The sequence below is a fragment of the Callospermophilus lateralis genome, chromosome 5 (assembly GCF_048772815.1).
Source record: "Callospermophilus lateralis isolate mCalLat2 chromosome 5, mCalLat2.hap1, whole genome shotgun sequence".
Taxonomy (NCBI): Eukaryota; Metazoa; Chordata; class Mammalia; order Rodentia; family Sciuridae; genus Callospermophilus; species Callospermophilus lateralis.
Window position 1 is genome coordinate 156909086 of NC_135309.1, and position 22304 is coordinate 156931389.

Below are 22304 nucleotides of genomic sequence, written 5' to 3' on the forward strand. Positions count from 1 at the left end.
AGGAAGGCTCTGGATAGACGGGCCCTGTAATCAGAGGGCACAGGGTTATATCATCTGAGGGGAAGTCAGGCATTGCTTCCTGGAAGAGTGAAGCTTTCAAAGGGCCTGGGAACCTTTCACACACACCTGACTTTGACCAGGGAATGCAGACAATCTGGCTGCAAAAGAAGGAGGAAAGGTTAGCTCCATAACATAGGGAAGAAAGACATTGACTAAGCACAGTGGGTACTTGCCTAACAAGCAGAACACTCTGATAATTGAACTCGTGATATGAAAATTGTGGTCTCTGCAATCATTCCAACGTGGACTAGAGTCCCACCCTGCCATCTCCAGGTTGTGAGGTCTTGGACAAGTTACATGATCTCTTCAGTCCTCACTTTCATCATCTCTAAATTGGAAATAATAATAACACAATTTTTTCCAAGGTTGCTGTAAAGATGAAAATTTTAAAATGCACATAAAACACTTATCTTGACTAGTAAGCACCCCCCAAAAATCTGAGCTATAGCCATTTAATAATTATAGAATACTTTAATATCTTTTGGGTGAAGGTCCTGTTATACAAGTAGAACTGTGTCCCCCTCTGAAAGAGTCTGTTGGAGTCCTGTCTCTTGGGGCCTCATAATGTGAGCTTATTTGCAAATAGAGTCCTCACAGAGGTGATTAAGCCTGAAAGTGGGTCACTGAGGCAGAAGCCCCCATTCAATATGACCGGCGTCCTCATAAAACGGGAAAATTTGGACACAGGCACGCATTGAAGGAAGTCAACAAGGATAAGCACAAAAAGAAGATGGTCCCTGACAAGCCGTGAAGAGATCTGGGGCGGATTCTCCCTCAGAGGAAGCCGCCCTGCCGCTATGGTCTGCGCATGCCCCTAAATACGTGTCCATATGCAGAGAGGAGCCTCGAGCCCCCACGGATGTACATGAGAGAAGAAAGGTAAAGAACAAATCGAGCTGGTTTGTCTTCACCAAATCAGCCTCCAGGCTGGGCCGGCAGCTGGCGAGCTCTGCCTGTCCTGCCCTCACAGCTCCCCTGATGGCCACAGAGCTTCCCCCGCCTATGCTGGCCACCTGACAGCTGTCAGGGGTCTGATGAGCAGCAAAGGCCAGTAGGACATGGGCTGGGGGACGCTGGGACAGCTGCAGCTGCTCAGGCCTGGCTGTTCACAGTTCCTCTGCCAGGCAGCTGCAGGAGCTGGGGGCTGCCGGAGCCTGAGGCTGGCCCTACAGTGAAGATACGTCAAAGCTGGCATTTTACAAAGTACAGATGTTGGCACCTGTAACGTGCCTTGGCTTCACTTTCAAAAGAATAGATAGCTTTTCAAAGTGGGCAACTTCTGGCCTTTCATTTCCCATAAAATTAGCCCACTCATATATATATCTCATAGCTTGCCATGTGAGCTAAGACGTAATGATTGTGCATAAAGAGGAGTGGAGACCCACCCCAGTATCTGCCAATCCTAGAGTAGTGTGCAACCCTGGAGATGGGAGCAAGGCCTTGGGCATGTTGACAGTAGTTGGGGACAATGTGGACCCCACGGAATAACAGATCACTCTGCGTCTCTATCTGTGAGCTCCACTTCCATGGGCTCAACCAACCACAGATATAAAATATTTTAAACTGTTTTAAATTTAAAAATATATATTTTAAAACATAACAACTACTTACATAGCATTTTTAATTATATTCAGTGTTATAAGTAATCTTGAGATAATTAAAAGTGCAGGGAGGATGTGCATAGGCTACCTGAAAACACTATTTATTTGTTTGTTTTGGTACCAGGGATTGACCCAGGAGCACTTGACTACTGAGCCACATCCCCAGCCTTTTTTTTTTTTTTTTTTTTTTTTTTAGAGGCAGGGTCTCTCTAGGTTGCTTAGGCCTTGCTCAGTTGCTGAGGCTGGCTTTGAACTCAGGATCCCCTTGCCTCAGTGTCCAGAGCCACCATGCCCAGCTCTGTGCCATTTTACACAAGGGATCTAGTACCTGGGATTTTTGTATTTCCCTGGATACCAAGGGACAATTGCACTTCAAGAGGGTGCTGACTTACCCTTGTCAATTACTATTAACTAATAAAGTGAACTGTGTAAGTTACATTGCCTGAAAATGGCATCATTCCCTAGTTCAGCTGAGTTTTTCCCTCTTGGGGAACAAAGGACCCTAAAATTTGGTGGCTTAAAACAACAAACATTTTTAATCTCACAGTCTCTGGGTGAGGAGTGCAGGCGTGGCTGGGCTGGGTCTTGTGAGGTTGCAGTCAGCTGTCAACCAGGGCTGTGGTCTCATCTGAGGCTCAGCCTAGAGTGGTGGGTGTGGATTTGCTTCCAAGTCCACTTGTGTGGTCATTGGCATGGCTTGGTCTCTTGCCACATGGGCCTTTTCACAGTGTCTCAGTCTGTTTGTGCTGCTGTAACAGACTACTGCAGACTGGGCAATTGTAATGAACAAAAATGTATCGTCTCCAAGCTCTGGAAGCTGGGAAGTCCAGGAAGGAAGGGCCACGTCTGGCAAGGGCCGTTTTGTTGCACCATCCAATGCTGAAAGACAAAGAGAAGGGGAGAAAGTGGGTAGGAAACTACTAAACTCATCCTTCCACATGAAATCTATTCCTTGCTAATGAGCCTAGTCCCATGATGATGTCATTGATCCATTCTCTCTACCCTTGTGGCCTGGACACCTGTCATTGGGCTCCAACGCCCAGCACTGTTGAACTAGGGTTTGAGTTTCCATCTCACACTTGGCAGAAGACAGACCCAAACCATAGCAGCAGGGTTGCTTTGTGACTGCCCCGGCATCCCCCAAGGTGAGCAAACAGGGAGAGAGAGGGGACCCAAGGTGAAGTCACAGTCTTTCACAGCCCACTCTCAGCTGCGATGCTGCACCACTTTTACTTTACTCTGTTTATCAGAAGCCAGATTTCAGATCCAGCCCACAGGCGGGAGATTATGTGATGCCGTGAACACAGGAGCAGGGCCCCTGGGGCTTATCTTAGAGGCTGCCTCCCACATTCTGGTCAAAGGAGCTTCCACACCACAGGAGCCGTTTCTCCAGGACACTCTCTCATAGGAGTTTGTGCTCAGGGTTCTATCACAAATAGGAAAGATAGCACCCTCTGGAAGGATCCTTTTCCATCACGTCTGAATAGGAATGAGGGTTAAAACTAAATCATGGGAAACTCCCCTGCGGTCCATTATTCTAAACACTGAGTACAAGTGCTCTGCTTCTGCTTCCGCACTGATACCTACAGCAAAGCCAACACTGAGAGGAACACATCCTCCACCTGATTTAGTGTCTACCAACAAATCCATCTCTGGCCCTGAAATGCTGCCTTGGCTGGTGACACAGAAGAGCAGAGGCTGTCGATCTTTCCATAACGGACATTTAAGGTAGTTTTCTTTGAAGGCCACATGGCCTCAGTCACAGTAACTGAACACAGCTACTGAGGCACAAAAAATAGTCATGAACAATATGTCAACCAGTGGGCGTGGCTGAGTTCCAATAAAACTTTATTTGCACAAATAGGCAGGACTTGCCCACAGGTTGTAGTTTACCAACTCCACGGTAGAGAAGAGCCTGATTCCTTCTACTGGAGAATAAAGCAAAACTGGAAACGAAGGTTAAAGTCAAACCAGTGTGCTGCTATTTCAGACAAACATTAGGGTGACATGTGTGCACAACGCCTTAGCGTAAATATGCAGGTTTTGTTCGGAGGCTGTAACGGCCATCACCATCCAAGTATGGAAACTGGATCTGTGAACCCTCCTGCTGTCTATAATAATTTTTAAAAGTTGTGTGAAGCTGTGGAACCAGTGAGGTGAGTGTGGTCAGAGTTGAAATCTCTCCCTGTCGTCCTAACGGTGAATCTCTACCTAAGCACCTGGGATGCGGGTGCCGTTCATTTCTTTTGGCTGATTTTATGACCACAAAATTACTGGGTGGCCCATGAAAATCCCATCTGTGTGAGGAATACAGGTAAGTGAAAGAAAATCCTGGTGATGATAAGCCTGAAACGAAGGCAGAGGAAGAGGTTTGGTTAAGCCTTTTCAAGTCTGAGTCCTAGACACAAGAGTCAGGAGGCCGCAGTCCAGAGAAGCCTGGTGGAATCTCCTCGCTCACCGTCCAGCCACAGATGGAGATGACCGCAGCTGGTGCCCAGGGCTCACCCTTCTCTTTGCTTCTCAGATGTCCCAAACCTTGAAACGCAGTTCAGTGTGTGACCCTGGTACCGCACTCTCCCAGCGGAGGAGGAGCTTGCCGTGGTTTGAAAGCCTCCCTCAAAGTCCACGGGTCACTACTGACCTCCAAGCAAGAGGGTGAGAGGCGGGACCCGTAAGAGGCAGCTGGGTCACCAGGCCTGAGCTCCTGGAGAGCGAACGTCACTCAGGAGTGGATTTGTGGCCCTCCCCTGCGTGGGCCTCCCTCCCATCACCACGTGGCACCTTCTGCCAGGTCACCCAGGGAGCGGGCGCTCCCCAGACACAGGCAGGAGAATAAAACTGGAAACAAAGGTTAAAGTCAAACCACCTTGTCTTTCCAGTCTCTGAAACGGTGAGGAATAACTGTTTGTTCTTCATGAAACACCCAGTCTGCGGCCTTCCATCACAGAGCACAAAACAGACAAGGGCAATCGGAGGCAGCATCGCGACACCCCCAACAGAGGGACACCCCCATAGTCATGCCTTTCAGAGCCTTTCATGGACGTCTTAAATCAGGCTCATCCGCGTCCCCCGGGGCAGCCTGGGAGCTGTTCACTATCACAGCGCACTAGTGCACATCGTCAGCCAGTGTCTCACGCTCAAGTGTGATCAAAAATTAATTTAAAGAGATTTAACTTTAAAAAGGGACATCGATGCAATGTGCATAAATCAGTGAACTAAATATCAGCCCTCGTAAGTGTTATGAAGTCAGCTAATGATCCCTTCTGCAGGAAGCACCATTCTTAATCATAGACACCACTACTACAAACAGCCTCTTGAAATTCCTCAGCCAACACGTCACAACACACAACGTTCATTTTCTAAGCAATCATGAAAAAATAAGGATATGCTAGGAATCGAAAACTGCCCCAGGTTCCTAACTTCCTGGTAGGCTAGTGTTGCCTTGAAACTAGGGTCACGTGGTACGCGGTGGTTCTCAACCTTCAGTGTGGTCAGGTTCACCAGCAGGGCCCACCACCCGAGTTTCTGATTTAGTATGCGGGGGTGGAGTGAGAACTTGGATTTCTTTACCAGCCTTCGGTGAAGCTGATGCTACTGCTCCAGGGTCCACACTCTGGAAACCACTGCTCCACAGAGGAGTCCGCACACCTCCTGTAAAAAGCCAGATGGGCAGCCTGGCTGCGCGGCCGCACCACCTCGCTGCAAGCTCCAGCCTTGCTCCTGCTAGGGAGAGCAGCATCCCGCCACATGCAGAGCGTGTGGCAGTGCTCCAGGGGCAAGGGACAAACACAGGCAGCGGCTGGATCTGGTCTTGAGCCAGGGTTTACTGACTCCTCTAGAGAGGATGAAGGAGTCTCTTCAAAAGGCTCGCCCTGGCTTGAGCAACTGGAAGGGATAAGGGGCGTGCGAGCCAGCCCCTGTAGCCCCCGCCACCCTGCCTGAAGCAGAAGTGCCATGATACCCCTCTTGGCTTTGAAAATGTGTCTCAGGAACGGGAGCCAATATTTGTCCAGAACCAACACAGCATGTTAACATTGCAGAGCCTCAGAAACCGGGGCATTAGTCAGCTGCGCAGCTTGTTTAACGGGAGAATAACAGAGCCTGCCTCTGTCACTTGTCACCATGCACAGTGTGGGCCTCCAACAAGAGATCTTATCAACTGGACATTTTATAGGGAGCAAGGAGCTGGTGGCCAGGGGCTGGGAGGGCGTGGAGTTGCACAAACGGAGGCGAAGGGTCCCCTTCCTGACCAGTAAGGCAGGGCTGGAGAACAGGAGCATCCTTGACACCAGGCTCCAGGAAAACCTGACAGGCAGGATCCATGACGTAGGTGCACCTGGAAGGATTCAGTGTGGCTTGAGACTTCCAGGCAGAGGGGCTCCTGTCTCTGATCCCTGGGTTCTAAGTGTCGTCCCCACGTTGGCTTGCTGATCAGCACCCGGCAAGGTCATTCACAGCACGGCCTCTGCGCTCCAGCAGTCGAGACCAGCACATGACACGTTCTCTGAATCAGAATGGTCACCCGGAGAGGGGGACAGGCACAGCAGAGTGCAGTAGCCAGGGTTCTCCAGAGGAACAACTGCCGTGGGTGTTTGTGGGTAAGGAGAGGCAGAGATGGGGACACAGATCGACAGAGGGACAGAATGATTGATTGTAAGGGAATTGGTCGCGTGGGATTGTGGAAGCTATAGTTGGTATATATATTTTTAAAGGCCCTCAACTGACCGGGTGAAGCCCACTCACATTACAGAGGGTCATCTACTTTACTCAAAATTAACCAATTTTAAATCCCATCTTTAAAAAAAAAAAAAAATAGCTTCATAGAAACATCTAGAATAATGTTTGACCAAATTCCTGGGTCCCCTGGTCCAGCCAAGTTCACACGCAAAATGAACCGTCACCTGAGTCATCCAGGCAACGTCCTGGAGAGAGAAGGCTGTTGCTGGTATTTCTAGAGATTCCCTGGTTTTCCTCCTCCCCGACCTGGCAAGGGTCCCCTCCTGGATTCCATGAGCTCCTCCAGAATTCCATAGCTATTCCAATTAAAAACTCAGAGTGGATTTCTCCTTGGACAGGGATGGGGGGAGAGAGAAGAGAGGGAAAGAGAAAGGGGGAGTGACAACAAGCAGCCTTTAGGGACAAAGGGACCGCAAGGAAGCCCAGCCCAAGCCCAGCCTGCTCACGGCCAGTCCTCGGTGCTGCCGCTGAGGGGCGCCATGCCCAGGGTTCCTGTCCCACAGCCTGGGACGGAGGGCTTCAGTGAGGCCGCCTTTACCCAGAGATCCCATGGCTCTTGCTTAAGGTGAAGAATGGTCGTGTTGTAAGTCTCCAGTGAGCTGCTGAAATTGTGTATTTTCTTCCTTTTTTCCCCCCATGGTCAAAGGTAGTTTATTGATCCACACCAGTGAGAAGCTCCTGGAGGGTGCCCCAGAGGGCCCCTTAAAACTTAAAGGATGGGTTTGAGATTTGTTCTTCTCTGGATTTAATAGCAATCATATTTCCCAAGTTTGGACCTTTTCTAATATTGAACAAGAACACAACTGATTTTTTTTTTGCAAACACTGAGACTGAGATTTGACAGAAGTCATTATTTACAACCTTCTCCAGCCCGAAAAGTCACACGCAGATACTTCAGCCTGATTGGAATAATTAATCAATGATGGGAAAGTCCTTGCTGAGAAGAAAAATGGTTTAAAAAGAAACCCAAGTAATTTCAGCTGGAAAAATAGCCTTTAAATGTGTTAGGGATATTACCAGCCATCTCTAACACAGAATAGACAGAAAGAATAAAGGAAAGAGGGAAAGAGCCTAAAAGTATCTTCCAGAATTGTGCCCAGATATATGCTTGTTAATACAGACTCTTAGAAATTATTAAGAAACTCTAAGTTTACCGATTTAGTCCATTTGCATTGCCACAACAAAATACTTGGAGTAGGCTAATTTATAAAGAGAAAAGGTTTATTTTGGCCCTCAGTTCTGGAGGTGTAAGATCTAGAGGCCTCATCCCATGATGGCCTTCTTGTTGGCACAGCCTCAAAGCAACACATGGCAAGAAGGGGAGCACGCATTGAATGTGTGCCTTTCTGGTCTCTCTCCCTCTTCTTACAAAGCCATCAGGATCAATGATGGGGTTCCACACTGAAGACTTTAATCCCTTCCCCAAACCCCACCTCTACACACTACGGCTGGATTAAGTTTCCACCTTCTCAACATCTCACAGTGAGATTCCATTTCAACACATGAAGTCTTGGGGGACACTCATACCATCTCCCAATACAAGGAACTAAGCCCATGTTCACACTGATTCCTAATAAAGAGCTGAACTCACAGACAGGCGAGCTTAAGTCTTGTATAGCGACCACAACCCTCCACCAGCAAGGCGATCACCAGACCTCGGTGACCAGCGGTGCCAACAGCACTCCCACCCCCCAACCCGCCACACACGGTGATACAAGTGCACAGGGGACTCCCACACCCCAGCTGCTGCTGAACCCTGGGAAACACACCAGCCAGGATCCCAGGGACAGTCCACAGAGACAGACAGCTGAGAAGGGTCCCTGTCTGGCTTCCTGGAAGCCGAGCGCCGTGCCACAGGACGTGGTCAGTGACCCATTCAGCACATGGGCAGGCTGTGGGCGATGCCGCCGGGCTTTTTCCCCTTGGCATTACTGTTATTCGGGTTTTTGAAAGTTGTCTTGGTCTAGATCTGGGATGTGCCCCAAGAGCTCGCGGGGTGAAGGCTGGTCCCCAGCTGGTGGTGGGAACTGGGACGCAGGGCGGACCTGAGGAAGCAGGTCACTGGAGACGTGGCGATGAAGGGTATATTGTGTCCCTGGTCCCTTCCTCCCTCCCTCTCTCTCTGCTTCCTGGACACCTTTCCTCGGCCAAGGCTTCTTCCACCATGAGTGGCCTCACTCTGGGCCCAACAGCCGCTGGGCCAAACAATCACAGACTGACGCCTCTGAAACTGTGAGTGGAAATCAATCTCCCTCCTTTGGAGGGGTTTGTCTGGGGTGTTTGTTCACAGCTATGGAAAGTGACCAACAAAAGGGCATTGCTTTTGCATTTTTCTGTGAAAGTGTGATCATAAAAAGCTCTTCCTTAGCCCAAACACCACGTGTCCCACCGCGAGAAAGCACAAGAGGGCGCTGTGGAGGACACACGGCCGGTGGACTCCATCCCACACTCAGGGGCCTGTGGAAACAGCCCTGGGGGAAATGGAGCCCTCAACACTGTGGGCCCTGAGGTTGCCCAGGCCACCGTCCCTGAGGCAGAACAGCGCAGAATGGGGGCCGCGTGGATCCAGAGACGCTGCAGTGTAGGGAAGCCTTTCCCTGGGGGACAAGACCCAGGTGCCCCCCAGCATCTGTGGGTGTCCAGGAGAGGGGAGCCCCAAGCCCCACCTGCTGACCGGTCCACTGGGGCTGCACCTGCTCACGCTGCAGGCCCAGCCTGTCATGGTGTCTTGGTGCTGATGACCCCACCCACTCCACTGTGGTGGTCACATTACTAATCCAGATTTTTTTTTTTAATTTTGTATCTTCTATCAATAAGTATCTAAGGAATGTCTAGGACAGTGGTTCTCAAAGTGTGTTAGGAGGAACACTGGAGGTTTCCATTCAGGGGATCTGGGAGGTTCACATTATGTGGGTTTTTTTGTCCTGTTGTTGTTGTAACAGTTATGCACGACAGTAGAATGCACTTTGACACATCATGCATCAATGCAGATTAACTTCTCATTTTTCTGATTGTACCTGATGTAGAATCACACCAGTCATGTAATCATATATGCTCACAGGGTAATAATGTCTGCTTGATTCTACTGTCCTTCCATCCCCCATACCCCTTCCCCTTCCTTCACTCCCCTCTGCCTAATCCAAAGTACCTCTATTCTTCCCTAGCTGCCCCCCCTTATTGTAAGTTAGCATCTGCATACCAGACAAACCTTCAGCCTTTGGTTTTGGGGTATTGGCTTATTTTACCTAGCATGATTGTCTCCAGTTCCATCCATTTACCAGCGAATGCCATAATTTCATTCTTCTTTAAGGCTGAGTAATGTGCCATTGTATATATGAACCACATTTTTTTTATCCCATTCATCTATTGAAGGGCACCTAGGTTGGTTCCATAGTTTAGCTCTTATGAATTGAGCTTCGATAAACACTGATGTGGCTGCATCACTGTAGTATGCTGATTTTAAGTCCTTTGGGTATAAACCAAGAAGTGGGATAGCTAGGTCAAATGGTGGCTCCATTTCAAGTTTTCTGAGGCATCTCCATACTGCTTTCCAGAGTGGCTGCACCAAACTGAAGCTTAAATTATGTTTTTGGATATTATTTGTTGCTTCCCACTCTTCTTCTCTCTCCAATGTGCAGTGGAATTTTCCTGTGGTTCCTGGCAAGAGAATGAAGGTGAGGGGCCACTGCCTTCCCTTCAGCCTGACCAGGCAGGAGCTCTGCTGCCTGCAGGTCTGCTGGGGCCAGGCTCCGTCCCCACCTCCACGCCTCCCCTCTGCTCTCCTCTATCTGAATGCCCCCATCTCCTGCCAAGGGGAAAGTCTCAGGTCCATCTCCTGCCATGGCATAGGCTCATCCTCACCCTTCCTCCCCATACAGCACCAGTGAGACCCTTCCTAGAATACCATCACATTCTGCCTCGTATTCTAAGTCTATTTCACTTTGCTGTTTCTCTAAAATCTCTTACCAACAAGCAATGTGCTTCTAGTAGATTTGTTTATTTCCTTCAGGTTGACAAAGAATTCTGAGCACTATCACCTGTGCCTCTTGTAAACATCCTAGGGGGGCATTACTCTCCCTGTGTGGAGGCGGCAGCTCTGAGACTCAGAGAGGATGGAGCATTCTGGAAGGCTGAGTCTCAGCCTTAGGTCCAGACACCTAGGTCAGTCACTTGCAGGCTCTCCTTCCAGATGGAGCCCATGAGAAAAGTCTGAGTAGAGCCTCTCTGGCTTGAGAAGGCACATAAGCGGCCCTTCTGCTGTTTCTACGGTGCCCCCAGATATGACACACTGACCCCTCAAGAGCCTTTTGAAACATTTCATGTTTTGTTTTGTTGAAGGAAGGAGGGATTAGAAAAAAAAATGTCCCCATGCCGCTGCCTCCTAGATAGAATCTTTTTAAAAAGGGGAGAAGGTAATAAAACATGTTATTCTTCAATTTCAAATTTCAGGCTCCCTGGAGATTATTTTGTCTTGCTGAAAGCCTCTTTATTTTTGATGTCTTTGTCATGTTTATTTGTTAACTTATAGCAATTCATATACCCTTGTAAGAAATTTCATACAAGGAGATAAATGCTAAGACATAATATTGAATAACTATTTGAATCCCTAAGTAAGATAAGTATTATTGCCTCCAGTACAGAATTATAATCACAGAATATGTAAGGAGCTTGCACAAGGTCAAAGAATGACTCAGAGGAAGAGCCAGAAATACAATTTATCCCTCCCCTTCCCTAGTTTCTCTGTAAGACACATTTTTCATAAATAACTCTCAAGCGTTTGGAAATTCGGTGGGAAATCAGTATTCATGGTTGCATTACAGTCATCTTTTTTTCAGTTTCTATTTTCTAACTTCCAAATAAAGTTAAGAGGGATATTTTTCCAAGGTTCAGATTGGATATTTTTTTCCTTCAAATATCTTTTACTAATGTAAAACTTCATATATGACTAAAGTTGATCTCTGTATTCTTTATTAGCTGATGAACTTCTTTTGAAAAGTTCCCCAAAGTGTTTCTCAATTACCCTGTGACTAAATGACAATGAAACCTCCAGAAATTCCTCATGTGGGGGAGGTGGGGCAAGATATGTGATATGTGATGCTCTATCATTTTTATTTGGCTTTGGGACAGAAGGTGTGTAACCTCTTCAAGTATTCTAGTGTAGATGTGCATATGCCAAATATATTATATTTAAATTGATTTTATTTAAAGCCTCTGTAATATATTATAAAAAAAATATCCTGCCTGTCGGACTGAAATGTTGCTCAGCGGTAAAGCACTTGCCTAGTATGCACAAGGCCCTGGGTTCAATCCCCATCACTGGAGAAAAAAAAAAAGGAGGAGGAGGAGGAGGAGAAAAGAAAGAAAAATAAATTAGGTAGATTCATTCTGGATGTTACAAAGCAAAGTTGAAAATGACTGTTGCCCTCGATTTATGAGAAAAATCAATAATGGAAGAGATTCTGTGTAAGAACTAACACTGTAAAAGTTCTCATCCACCAGACAGCAGCACTGGAAGACAGAAAGTGGGGCTAACCTGGAATAAGAATGCAAGGTTCATGGAACTGATTGATGCATGGGGTCATTATAGTATGACATGTGACAATTCATGTGTTTTATGAAGGCTGGTGAAAAACTCCCACTGCAGTACTAACAGGACGTTCTCTAGGACAGTACGGTTTGCAGCATGAGGTGGGAATGGTGGCAAAAGCAGACTCTCTAGGGCCTTCCCACTAAGGTACCAATACTGCCCTTCACAGGCTCATTTTCTCCATCAAGAAGGCCAGAGATGCCACCATGCCTCAGGATCCCATGGGCAGTAATGGGATAACACAGAGATAGGTGCATTGATCCAAAGCCCTGAACTCTCCATTCCTGGGGAGGTGCTACAGTTTCATCTGGAATGTCCCCCAAAGCCCATGTAGTCAAGGCTTGGTGCCCAGTTGGGGGGCTATTGGGAGGTGATCAAAACTTTAAGAGGTAAGTTCTGGCGAGAGACTTTCAGGCCACTGGAGTCATGTCCATGGGGATGAGGGAACCTCAGAACACAGTGTGAATGGTTTCACTCCACCATGCACCCCTACCATGATGTGCTGCCTCACCACTGACCCTAAAGCAATGAAGTCAATCCCTCATGAACTAGAACCTCCAAAAATATGAGCCAAAATGAAGATTTTTCTCTATTTTTAAAACTTTTTATTATGGATTGATTGATTTTTACAATACTGGACATCAAACTCAAGGCCTCAGGCATGCTGGTAAGTGCTCTCTCCCAAAGCCCATCCTTTTTTATATATGTATAAATTAATTTATCACAGTGTTTGTTGTAGTGGTGGAAAGCTGACTAGCACAAGAGATATTCAAGTTCATGTCTTGATATCAACAAGGTTACAAAGTATACCCATGGAAAAGAGAATCTGTAATTCTGTTTCTTCTTCAAACACTCTTCCCAGTGCTTACAGTATTCCCATTAAGGAGTATCAGATTGGATGCCATTGTTTCAAAACAACGTAAATCCAGAGAAAAACCTACTTAGAAGTTAGGACAGTGATGCACACATCTGAGTAATCCCAGACACTCAGGAGGCTGAGGGAGGAAGAGCACAAGTGTGAGGCCAATCGTAGCAACTTAGTGAGGCCCTGTCTCAAATTTTCTAAAAACTGCTGGGAATGTAACTCAGTGAAGCACATTGGCAAGTCCCTGGGTATAATCTGCAGTAGCACATGGAAGAGAGAGAGAGAGAGAGAGAGAGAGAGAGAGAGAGAGAGAGATATGAAGGAAGGGAGAGAGGGAGGGAAGAGAGAGGAAGGAAGGGAGAGAAGAGAAAAGCAAAGCAAGGCAGGCAGGCACATGCTGTGCTTGTTTACAGCGAAGGTAAATATCAGGAAAGATTAGAGGCATTTGCCTTCTGATTCTGGGCATTCTCCTCATTCCCTATGCAGTCCTCCTGTGCTCCCTTCATTCAGGTAAACAGTTGGAAGAAATCCTGCGTTTGTGCTCCAGAATTATGAGAAGAAGATACTACTGAACACTGCTGCAGTGCCCACCATGCTTTTGGGAGCTGGGACACAGGAGCAGGCCAGATGGACAAGGTCTCTCCCTTCATGGAGATGACCTTGTCATCAATGGAGAAAGACAGTGGGTGAGCAGACAGTTAACACGGGGGCTTTAAGACAAGGATGAAAAGCTATTCAAGTCAGTAAAAGTGGTATCAGTTGAGCTTCTGGGTGGCTTCTTCACAGGAAATGGTTCAAGACAAGGCCTCAGGAAGCTGATTACAAAACAGGAAGGAGTCGATCACACAGGATCTGGAGAGATGGTTCTTAGTGGTGGAAATGGTTGATGTTAAGGCCTGAAGGGAAGAATCAGCTTGTCCCACTAAAGGAGCATCACTTGGGACAGTGTGGCCACTGGAGCCAGGAGAGATGAGCTGACAGCTGGGCAGGGCCCCATCGTGCTATGCCTGGTGGGCTGCAAGGGCTCTAGCTTGCATCTGGCCATCCACACAGCCTCCAAGCACAAGGTTTCCATATAATAGGGACTTGTTTTCAAGTCCCATGTGCTTTGGCCTTGTGCCCTGCTATCGTCCACGTGTGGTTTTCATGCCTTTGGCTGCCTCAAGGTGATAACTCATTTGTTATGTTATCAAAATACCTGATGGGAAAGATTTATTTTGGTTCATAGCTTCAGAGCTCTCAGTCAGTGGTCAGTGGTCCAAAGTCTCCACGGCCTTGAGCAGGAGGTGAGGCAGAACACCGTGGCAGAAGGGTGTGGGGGAGGAAAACTGCTCCGCTCATGGCCACAGTGAAGAGAGGGGATGGGTCAGGAGGGAAGAAAGACCACTCCAGGGAAGGCCCCAGTGACCTTCTTCCTCCAACAAGGTCCCACCTCCACTTGGCTTCAATGGCTCTGATGAGGTCACTTCCCAAAAGCCTCATCTCTTAAATCCTAGGAGGCATTCCAGATCCAAACCAGGACACTGCCCTCTGCTTTCCCCCCACAGATTCCAAGTACGTTTTAGTGGTCAGAAATGCGACCTCTCACCACCCCCTGCAAGGGAGGTTGAAAATCTGTTTTTAAAGCTAAGTTCAATTCCTCCTTAAATGACAGTGTCTTCTTCAGCAGGAATGCTGCCCAGTTGGCACACTGCTGGAGTAGCTTGGCCTCTGCTCCAGCGAGGAAGCTATTGGTGGGTAAGTAGGTGACCAGGAACTCTGCTCTGAACATGTGGCACTGTACGTGCTGTTACACTAGAGGGCCCCATCAGTCTAGTCCTCTCAGACCTCAGGCCATCCCATTGGTGGGCCCCCAGACCCTTGGGTCACTCTGCTCTTCCTCAGAAAGCTCCTCCTTTTACCCCAGCATTCCCTAACAATCCTGTTTGTTATTGAGTCTGAGATGCCACAGCTTATGCCTGCTACTTTATGTGCCAAAAAGGGGAAAACATGGCCAATTAAACTTTAATACAATGTTTTCTTTCAAACTAAAGTTTTTGTTTTGTATTTCTTAGAAATAATTATTTTACAGTTGTTAAGACTTGAATTTTTAGTCATATAGATACAGAAAAAGAAAAACATTCATAAAATTAATTGGTTAGGTATTCTTAAAGCTTCTCAGTTCAAAATCCAAAGCACTGTCTTTGGATTCTCTCTGTTCCTTCAAAGGTGTTAGTGAAAAGAGCACTTTGGGGCTGGGTTGGTAGAATGCCTGTCTAGTATGTGCGAGGCCTTGGACTCCCCAATACTACAGAGGAGAAAAGTGCTTCACTGGTATTCCAGGATTTCCTTCTAAGCTGTTCTTACTGGTTTGCAACTTCTGATGTAAATGCAAAACAATGACAACTGTATCACAACCATCAGGTGGCCCACAGCCATTAGTAATAGTGAAACATGGAGGGTGAGTGCAAGATCAGCGTATGGCCAGCATCAGTGTGTGTGGCCTGACACAAAGAACTGGGCAGCCCTGAAGGAGGCATCTTCTTTGATGGAGTTTCAGAGCCAATGGAATGTATCAGTCAAGAGATCAAGGATACAGAAATAGGTTTGCAGGCCTGGGATCTGTAAGCATATGGATGAAAGTCATACTCGTGGGCTTGCCTGTGATAGAAGGCATCCAAGATGTTCTATGGTTTGACATGTTTCTCCAAGGTTCAAGTGTTGAACTTAATGCTGAATGCAACAATGCAGGAGATGGGGGCTTAATAGGAAGTGATTAAGTCATGAGAGTTCTGCCCCCATTTCAAGTTTGCTTTTACGGGGTCACCCTTACAGTGAATTCATTAGGAGAGTTCAGCCCTCTTCCTCCTCCTTTCACTTTTCACTCTGAGGTGTTGCTGCACCAAGGCCTCACCAATATGCCATCATTGTGCCTTTGAACTTCTCAGCTTCCAGAACCAGTAGCCAAAGAAATCTCTGCTCTTTAACCCCTTCTCAGATTTTGTTTAGCAGCAGAACACAGACAAAGACACCACCTAAGCCTAGGGAAAGGGGCAGCGGGGGCAGGAGGCAATATTGAGGCTTGGGACACTCAAATATTTAGAAATCTAGACTGTGCAGCCAGGGTGGCCCCAAAACTGCAAGACGAGGCACTAACATGGCATCCCTGAAGCTGAATAGGAGGATGGCTGGCTTCTTCAAAGTACTGCTAAAAAATAAATATTAAAATATTCTCTCTCTCTCTCTCAAAAATAAATAAATAAATAAAAATAAAGAGGTCAAGTAGAATCAGTGGAAGAGTGACCACTGGATTTGGCAGCCTGGAGGTCATGTGTGACTTGACTAAGGGATTTCCCCATAATTGGGGGAAGCCGCAGGGGAGCTGACTGAAAACCAGGTTGCTGCTGGTAAGAAGGGGCGAGGTGCCCGACCACTTTGAACAGCTCTGTCATCACAGACAAACCGACAGCCAAGAGAGCTGACGGTGTTTCCTTCCAAGCTCTTGGCCATGTCTGAATGCTAATCCAGCCACGGAGACGGCGGCCCTGGAGTCGCAGCGCGCTGGGGAGACCCTCGAGCCCTGAGACCGCACCTACGCAGCCGCTCGGGAACTCGCCGTTTCCGGCGCTGCCTTTCTCTCCCGGGGAGCAGGCTCATCCTTTGCTTCGCCTCTTAACAAAATCCGACCCCCGGCCCCATCGGGGGCCTCAAGTCTAGCTGAGGACTTCAGGTCGAGACCTCAGCTCCCCACCGCGTGGCCGTCCACGTGGGGACACTGGCGGGCGGAGCGGTTTCGTGGAGTGGGGAGTGTCCTCAAGCTGGGCCCTTTTTAGTCACCGCTCCTCAGCCAGTCCTCAGGGAGCCCCGACCGAACGCCACGCCCTCCTTCCCGTTCGCTCCTCCCCACGATCCCCAACGTGGCACGGCCCGCTGCGCATGCCCTGTACGCACGCGCTGGAGGCCGCCGGGGCGGGGCGGGGCGGCCGCAGGGACGTCGGCGCGCCCGGTGCCGGAGGGCGGAGCGTGCCACGTCGACGCTCATCGGCCACGCCCCCCGCCGGGCGGCGGCGCGCCCTCCTGGCTGCCTCGCCCCCTGCGCGTACTCTCGCTCTCGCACGCGCACTCCCTTCAGGTCCGTCAGCCGCGCCGCCGCCGCCGCCCAGCCCCGCGGAACTCCGGTGGCACCATGTCTTCGCCTCCCGAAGGGAAACTAGAGACTAAAGCTGGACACCCGCCCGCCGGTACTGACTCGTTTCCGCTTACTCTCGGGGGCGCCGGGCGGGGGAGGCCCCCGAGGGACCGCGCGCCCCGATGCCCGAGCGCGGGGCGCAGGGGAGTGCGGGCGCCCGGGCGCGCGGTCCGCCGGCCTGTGCGGGATTCCACCGCTGCCCCACCCGCTGCGGTTGGCAGACCCGGGCCCGCGCCCGCCGAGACCCGCTGTCATGACGAGTGCGACACGTAGTCTACCTGTGGCCGTTGCTTGCTAATGACAAGGGCCTAAACCCAGTTGCACAACTTTACAAAAGAAAGTTTGAGCTGTTATTGTTTACTAAGATTGTACAGTTTTTTGTTTTGTTTTTTTTTCTTTTCTTTTTAAAAGAGTAACAGGAGTCTGTGTTTTTAATATCGGGATGATTAATTGTAGCCCGACAGCATTGGGTACTGATAAAAGAACCAAAGGGGCGGAAATCCTTTTCATCATTAATCACTCAATATGACTTCTCTTACCCCACTTTCTTTCACGTCCAGCTTTTTTTCAAAGGTGCTTTAAAAAAAAGAAAGAAAATGCTAAACTTCTGGCCAAACAAGCTAAACCCAGGAGAGAGCCATCTTTCTTAGAATATAGGAATTTAAGCAGCCTTTGGGTTCACTGGGGCCTTCTCTCTCTGCTCACAGTTCTGTTTGCTCTGATGTCATCCAGACTGGTCGATTTCCATTTCTGCTGCCCTTTCAAGGGACAGTGGATCCATATGGATAGACACTTGGTGAGCAGATCAAAGTACTTAGGTGACAGAAGACAGGTTTGGGGTTCTTTAGGGTCTTAATTGCAAATGCCAGGACTAGAACTCAGTCTTTCGCTGACAAATCCTCAGAGGACTGAGGCTTCTTTTTGTGTCACATCTATGCCATCTAATAGTGAAGAATTGGTAATCTGTCTCCCACTGTAGGACACGAATTCTCTGCCTCATTACAGGGAATAGGGACAATTCTTTAAATATGTTGCACTGCAGAGGAGGAATATACTTCACTAGTGACAGCCTCCCAACAGCAACAACTTGCACTAGAGTGAAAAAAATGGCTGACTGTTCCAAGAGGACTTATCAGGACCTGTGTTAGAAAAGTGTCCCACTGTAATGGAAATGGCTTTGGGAGCTTTTGCTCATAACAATAAAAACAAAGAGCCCCCCAAGGCCTGGAGGTGTTGCTAAGTGATAGAGCACCTGGTGCCCTGAGTGCTATCAGTAGCACAGAAAAAACAAAATACAAAACACAAGCAAAACCACCCTCGAAGGGATTTCCTTTAAGGATAGCTCTGATCTTTAATTCCTACAGCAAGGTGTCCCTGCCCAGCTGCCTGTAGCTCTGTGCTTCTGTGTTGGGAGGAACACCTTTATTTACCCTCATGGCAGGGTTGACACCCCAGAACCTCGCAGCAGCAGTCTTCCTGAGACTGTCCACTCCCCCAGGGTAGTGAATTCATTCAAGTATATTTTCTGGAATGATACCAAGTCAAAGTAGCAGTAATTAAATTGCATATATATAAACATATCCATATGGAGATTTTTAAGATCAGAATTATCAACTGTACATGTTAACTCTGGGAGAAATTTTCATGCAGAATTCTAATTTTGCTTGAATTGTAAGCTGCAAGGCTTTTGAATTTAAAAAATTAATGATTTATTTATGCCTAACAAGAGAAGAGGCAATTTATTTGCACCTATGTATCAGTGAACTTGGGTTCCAAGTTTGGAGACAGGCCACTCCATTTCTGTGGGACTCAGATTTCCTCATCTGTGAAATCCCAGGATGGCATGAACATCATCCTCTGGATAAGTCCCAGTACACAGCCTTTGCTGCTGTGACTCTTCCAAGCTCTCAGCTGCCCTCCTCAAGATCAAAGCCCCCAGGTTAGTTAACCACAGTAAACTCCAGGGATTTCAGGGCACACCTCTTAACTGTGGGGCCCAAGTCTAGCAGGAGTGCTTTGGGTAGCTGTCACTGTCACACAGCATTTTCAAGGCCAATAAGACTTGGCCAGAGTTGAAGGAAAGGCCCTGGGCTCTGAGCCCAGAGGCCTAGGTAGACAGGTACTTGGAAGGTACAGTACTTGGAAATTGCAGTATTGGCTCTGCAGTGCTCCTGGGAGGAATGCTTTCCCCAGTTCACAGAGGACCTGTGTGCAAGCCTCTTTTCCCAGGAAGCTCCCAATCTTCTTCAGTCTGGTGTTGCCAGAGAGTAAGCCATTCTGCCAGCCACTATAATAATCATCAAAGATAGCCAAGAGCATAATTCATAAATTAAAATAATTGCCTTAAAAACTTTGGGAACACTTTTATTAAGTGCTTAAATTGGATAACAGACTTGTGCTTAAATCCTTAATCAGAAATAATAAAATTCTCTTACAGTGACTGTCTTGCTGTTCTTTTGTGTTTTCTCTTTATTGCTCTCTGGATCAGGTCCCCTCTTCCCTCTCCCCACAGTAGTCCCATTTTCTTTATTGCACTTACCTCCCCCTGTCTGCCTCTCTTCTCCTGGCTTCCAGGGCTGGGTCTTATTGATATCTTTAAATCCCAGGGGTCTCACTGTGCCTGGCATGAGATACTCCACAAACAGCTTTCTCCTGGGAGTTACTTCAGGCCCTTTCTCACCTTCTATTCCCCAAAGCATGGTAAGCCTCCACCTTCCCTGTGTGAGACCTCTCCATTGTGTGCTAATGGTGCAACTGGTCCCCTTCCCTCATTTAGGTTGAGGAATGCAGGAAATGGCAACTGTAATTTGCTGAGTGTAATACTGTGCCAGTATTAAGCACTTGGCACTGTCATTAAATTTAGTAGTCACCTTAACATTGGGACCCTGAGGACAGTGCCATTTAAAAAACTGTCTAAACTATTTGGAGTATGTCTTGCTGATTCCTCTGAGCCAGTGACCAGGGGACCAGCCTGAAGGGCCTTTGCTGCTTACAGCCAGACAGGGGACCCTGTCACTTGCCAGGTTCTGCCTCTGAAGGTGTGATATCATCATCGGGGCAGTTTGTAAAGGCTTCTGGTTAGTGTGAAAGGAAGGTTCTGTGCAGATACAAAGTATCGTCACTTGAGAGTGATGGATGACCTACACTACACATTCTGCCAACTCTTTGCAGAAGAAATCCATTTAGTGACTGGAGACCCTACCACTGTTCTCCACTACAAAATATTTGCAGAGAAATGGGGTGAAGAATGCTTATTTTATGAGAAGTTTTGCAAAACTGGATTAGCAAAGTTAAAAGTAGTGAGATTCCTTGCTATTTCCCCCAACAGCAGCAATAGCCTTCCACAGCAGAAAGGAGGACCTGATTACAAGCCATACTGTTACTCATCTCTGCCAGTCTCTGTGGGTTTTGGCAGTGATGTAAATAAATACATGTTGCTGGCCACATTCCCCTGCCCCCATTTTTCAGAGGAGCCAAAACCATGTGTCAGTGAGGTCTCATAAGTCTGATATGATAGCGTTGAATGTTACTAATGTTATATAGTTTTCTTCAAAAAGTAGGTGGCACCCCCCACCCATAGAACTAAGTCAAGTAAAAATGTGAACATGAACCAGTCGGTCAGTCATGAGTTAAGGGAGAATTTATAAGGTTGTGGGTAACATTTCTCCCTGAATTATCTCCCTGTAGGAGGGTTTTCAAGTTATCTAGGCCATTCTACTGCTAGAAATGCGAAGCTTCGTTGTCTTTTATTGTATTAAGCATATAGTCACAGACTGCCCAACAGCGTCCTCATGTTGTCAGCTAGATGCAGGTCAGAGGTGTGCTTTTGTTTCCAGCATGCCAAGGGGAAAATATCCTTCAGTTATTGTGTGGTGGTTTTGTTGTTATTGTTGTTTTGTTTTTGTTTTTTTAAGAAGCTTCTGGTCAGGCTGGACCACAGCCTTTCTAGATTTTACTGTTGTTCCCTAGCCACCTTTGGTTATTTTCCCCTTCTAACATCTGCTGTGTGTGTCCTTTTCATTTCAGCCAATGCTCTGTGCATTCTGACTTGGTTTTATGAATAGTTTTCCCTTCTCAACCTCAGAAGTCTTTGTATTTATATAAAGGATATTCACTTTTGTAAAAAGTACAGTAAGTGAGCTGAACAAATTAAGGTTTATTTGTTTCCTGGGTGACCCTCTACAAGAAACAGTACAGAGGCCCAGACCCCTCCTGCTGCAGGACACTGCTGTTTCAAGGCAAAGCCACTACAGAGGGGGATAAGTGTGGGTCAGCATGCTTGGGGCCCGCAAGCGGCATGCTTCACTAGGTTAGTTTTTATGACTACCATAGCAAAACACAATAACCTTGGTAGTTTAAAACCACTGTAAACTTAAAATCATTATACATGAGTGTATTTATTTAAAGTCAAATGGGAAACAGGCCACCGTGTTTGTTTTAGTAACTGAAAAATAATTCACTTCTTTATTATCTTATGATTCTGGAGGTGAGAAGTCCAAAACGAGTCAAGGTGTCAGCTGGGCTGGTCCTTCTGGAGGCTTTGGGGGAGAATGGTTCCCCTGCCATTCCCAGAGTCCAGAGGCACCTGTGGCCCCTGCCTTGTGGCCCCTGCTCCATCTGCAGAAGCCACAGTGGGTGCTTACATCCTTCTTCCATCACAGCCCCCAAACCTGACTCTTTCTCTACTCTTGCGTGTTTGAAGACCCTTGTGATCACATGGGCCATGAGGATAATGCAGGCAATCTCCTCGTGTTCTGATCAGCTGATCAGCCTCTTAATCCCAGCCTTGATTCCTCCTTGCCACATAGCACATCTAAGGGCCTGGGACGAGCAACACTATGCTGCCCACCAGTCACTTTTCCCATTCCTTTGTCTAGGACCCAGTTAAATGGTCCCAAACCAACTGCAAGGGACGCTGGGAGTAGGATAGGCAAACACCTGACAGTCCCTGCCTGAGCCAACAATCCTCACTGCGGGGCTTCTCCTGAGCACCTCCAGGCAATGGATCCTATTTTCCCCTGGCATTTTTAGAACTAATTTCTTTCCCTAAATTCAAGGTTCCCTACACTGCTGACCCCCACACTTCTCAGCTTGAAGGGGACATGGTTATCTGCCCACCAGGGTCCCCTTCCAGTTCCCCACCCAGTTTGTCCTTGAGGTCAAAGCTGTGTCCTGAATGGAGGACACAGCTATGGAAGACACACCCAGCCCTTCTAGCTAAGTCAAAGCCCTCAGGGCCTGGGGGCCACACCAAGTCTCTGGAAAGTGAAAGGAGTGGCCCTCTGT

At 47.8% G+C, this 22304-nt stretch overlaps 1 protein-coding gene across 1 annotated transcript in view; it reads left to right on the forward strand.

Moving 5' to 3' along the window:
* The first annotated feature begins 16896 nt into the window (after nt 1–16896).
* Nucleotides 16897–22304, forward strand: part of Dap (death associated protein) — a 58288-nt gene continuing 52880 nt past the window's right edge. Inside the window, exon 1 of the mRNA XM_076856217.2 lies at nt 16897–17070. Coding sequence (XP_076712332.1) covers nt 17016–17070 — 55 coding nt within the window. The 5' untranslated portion in view covers nt 16897–17015. The remainder of the gene's footprint in view (nt 17071–22304) is intronic.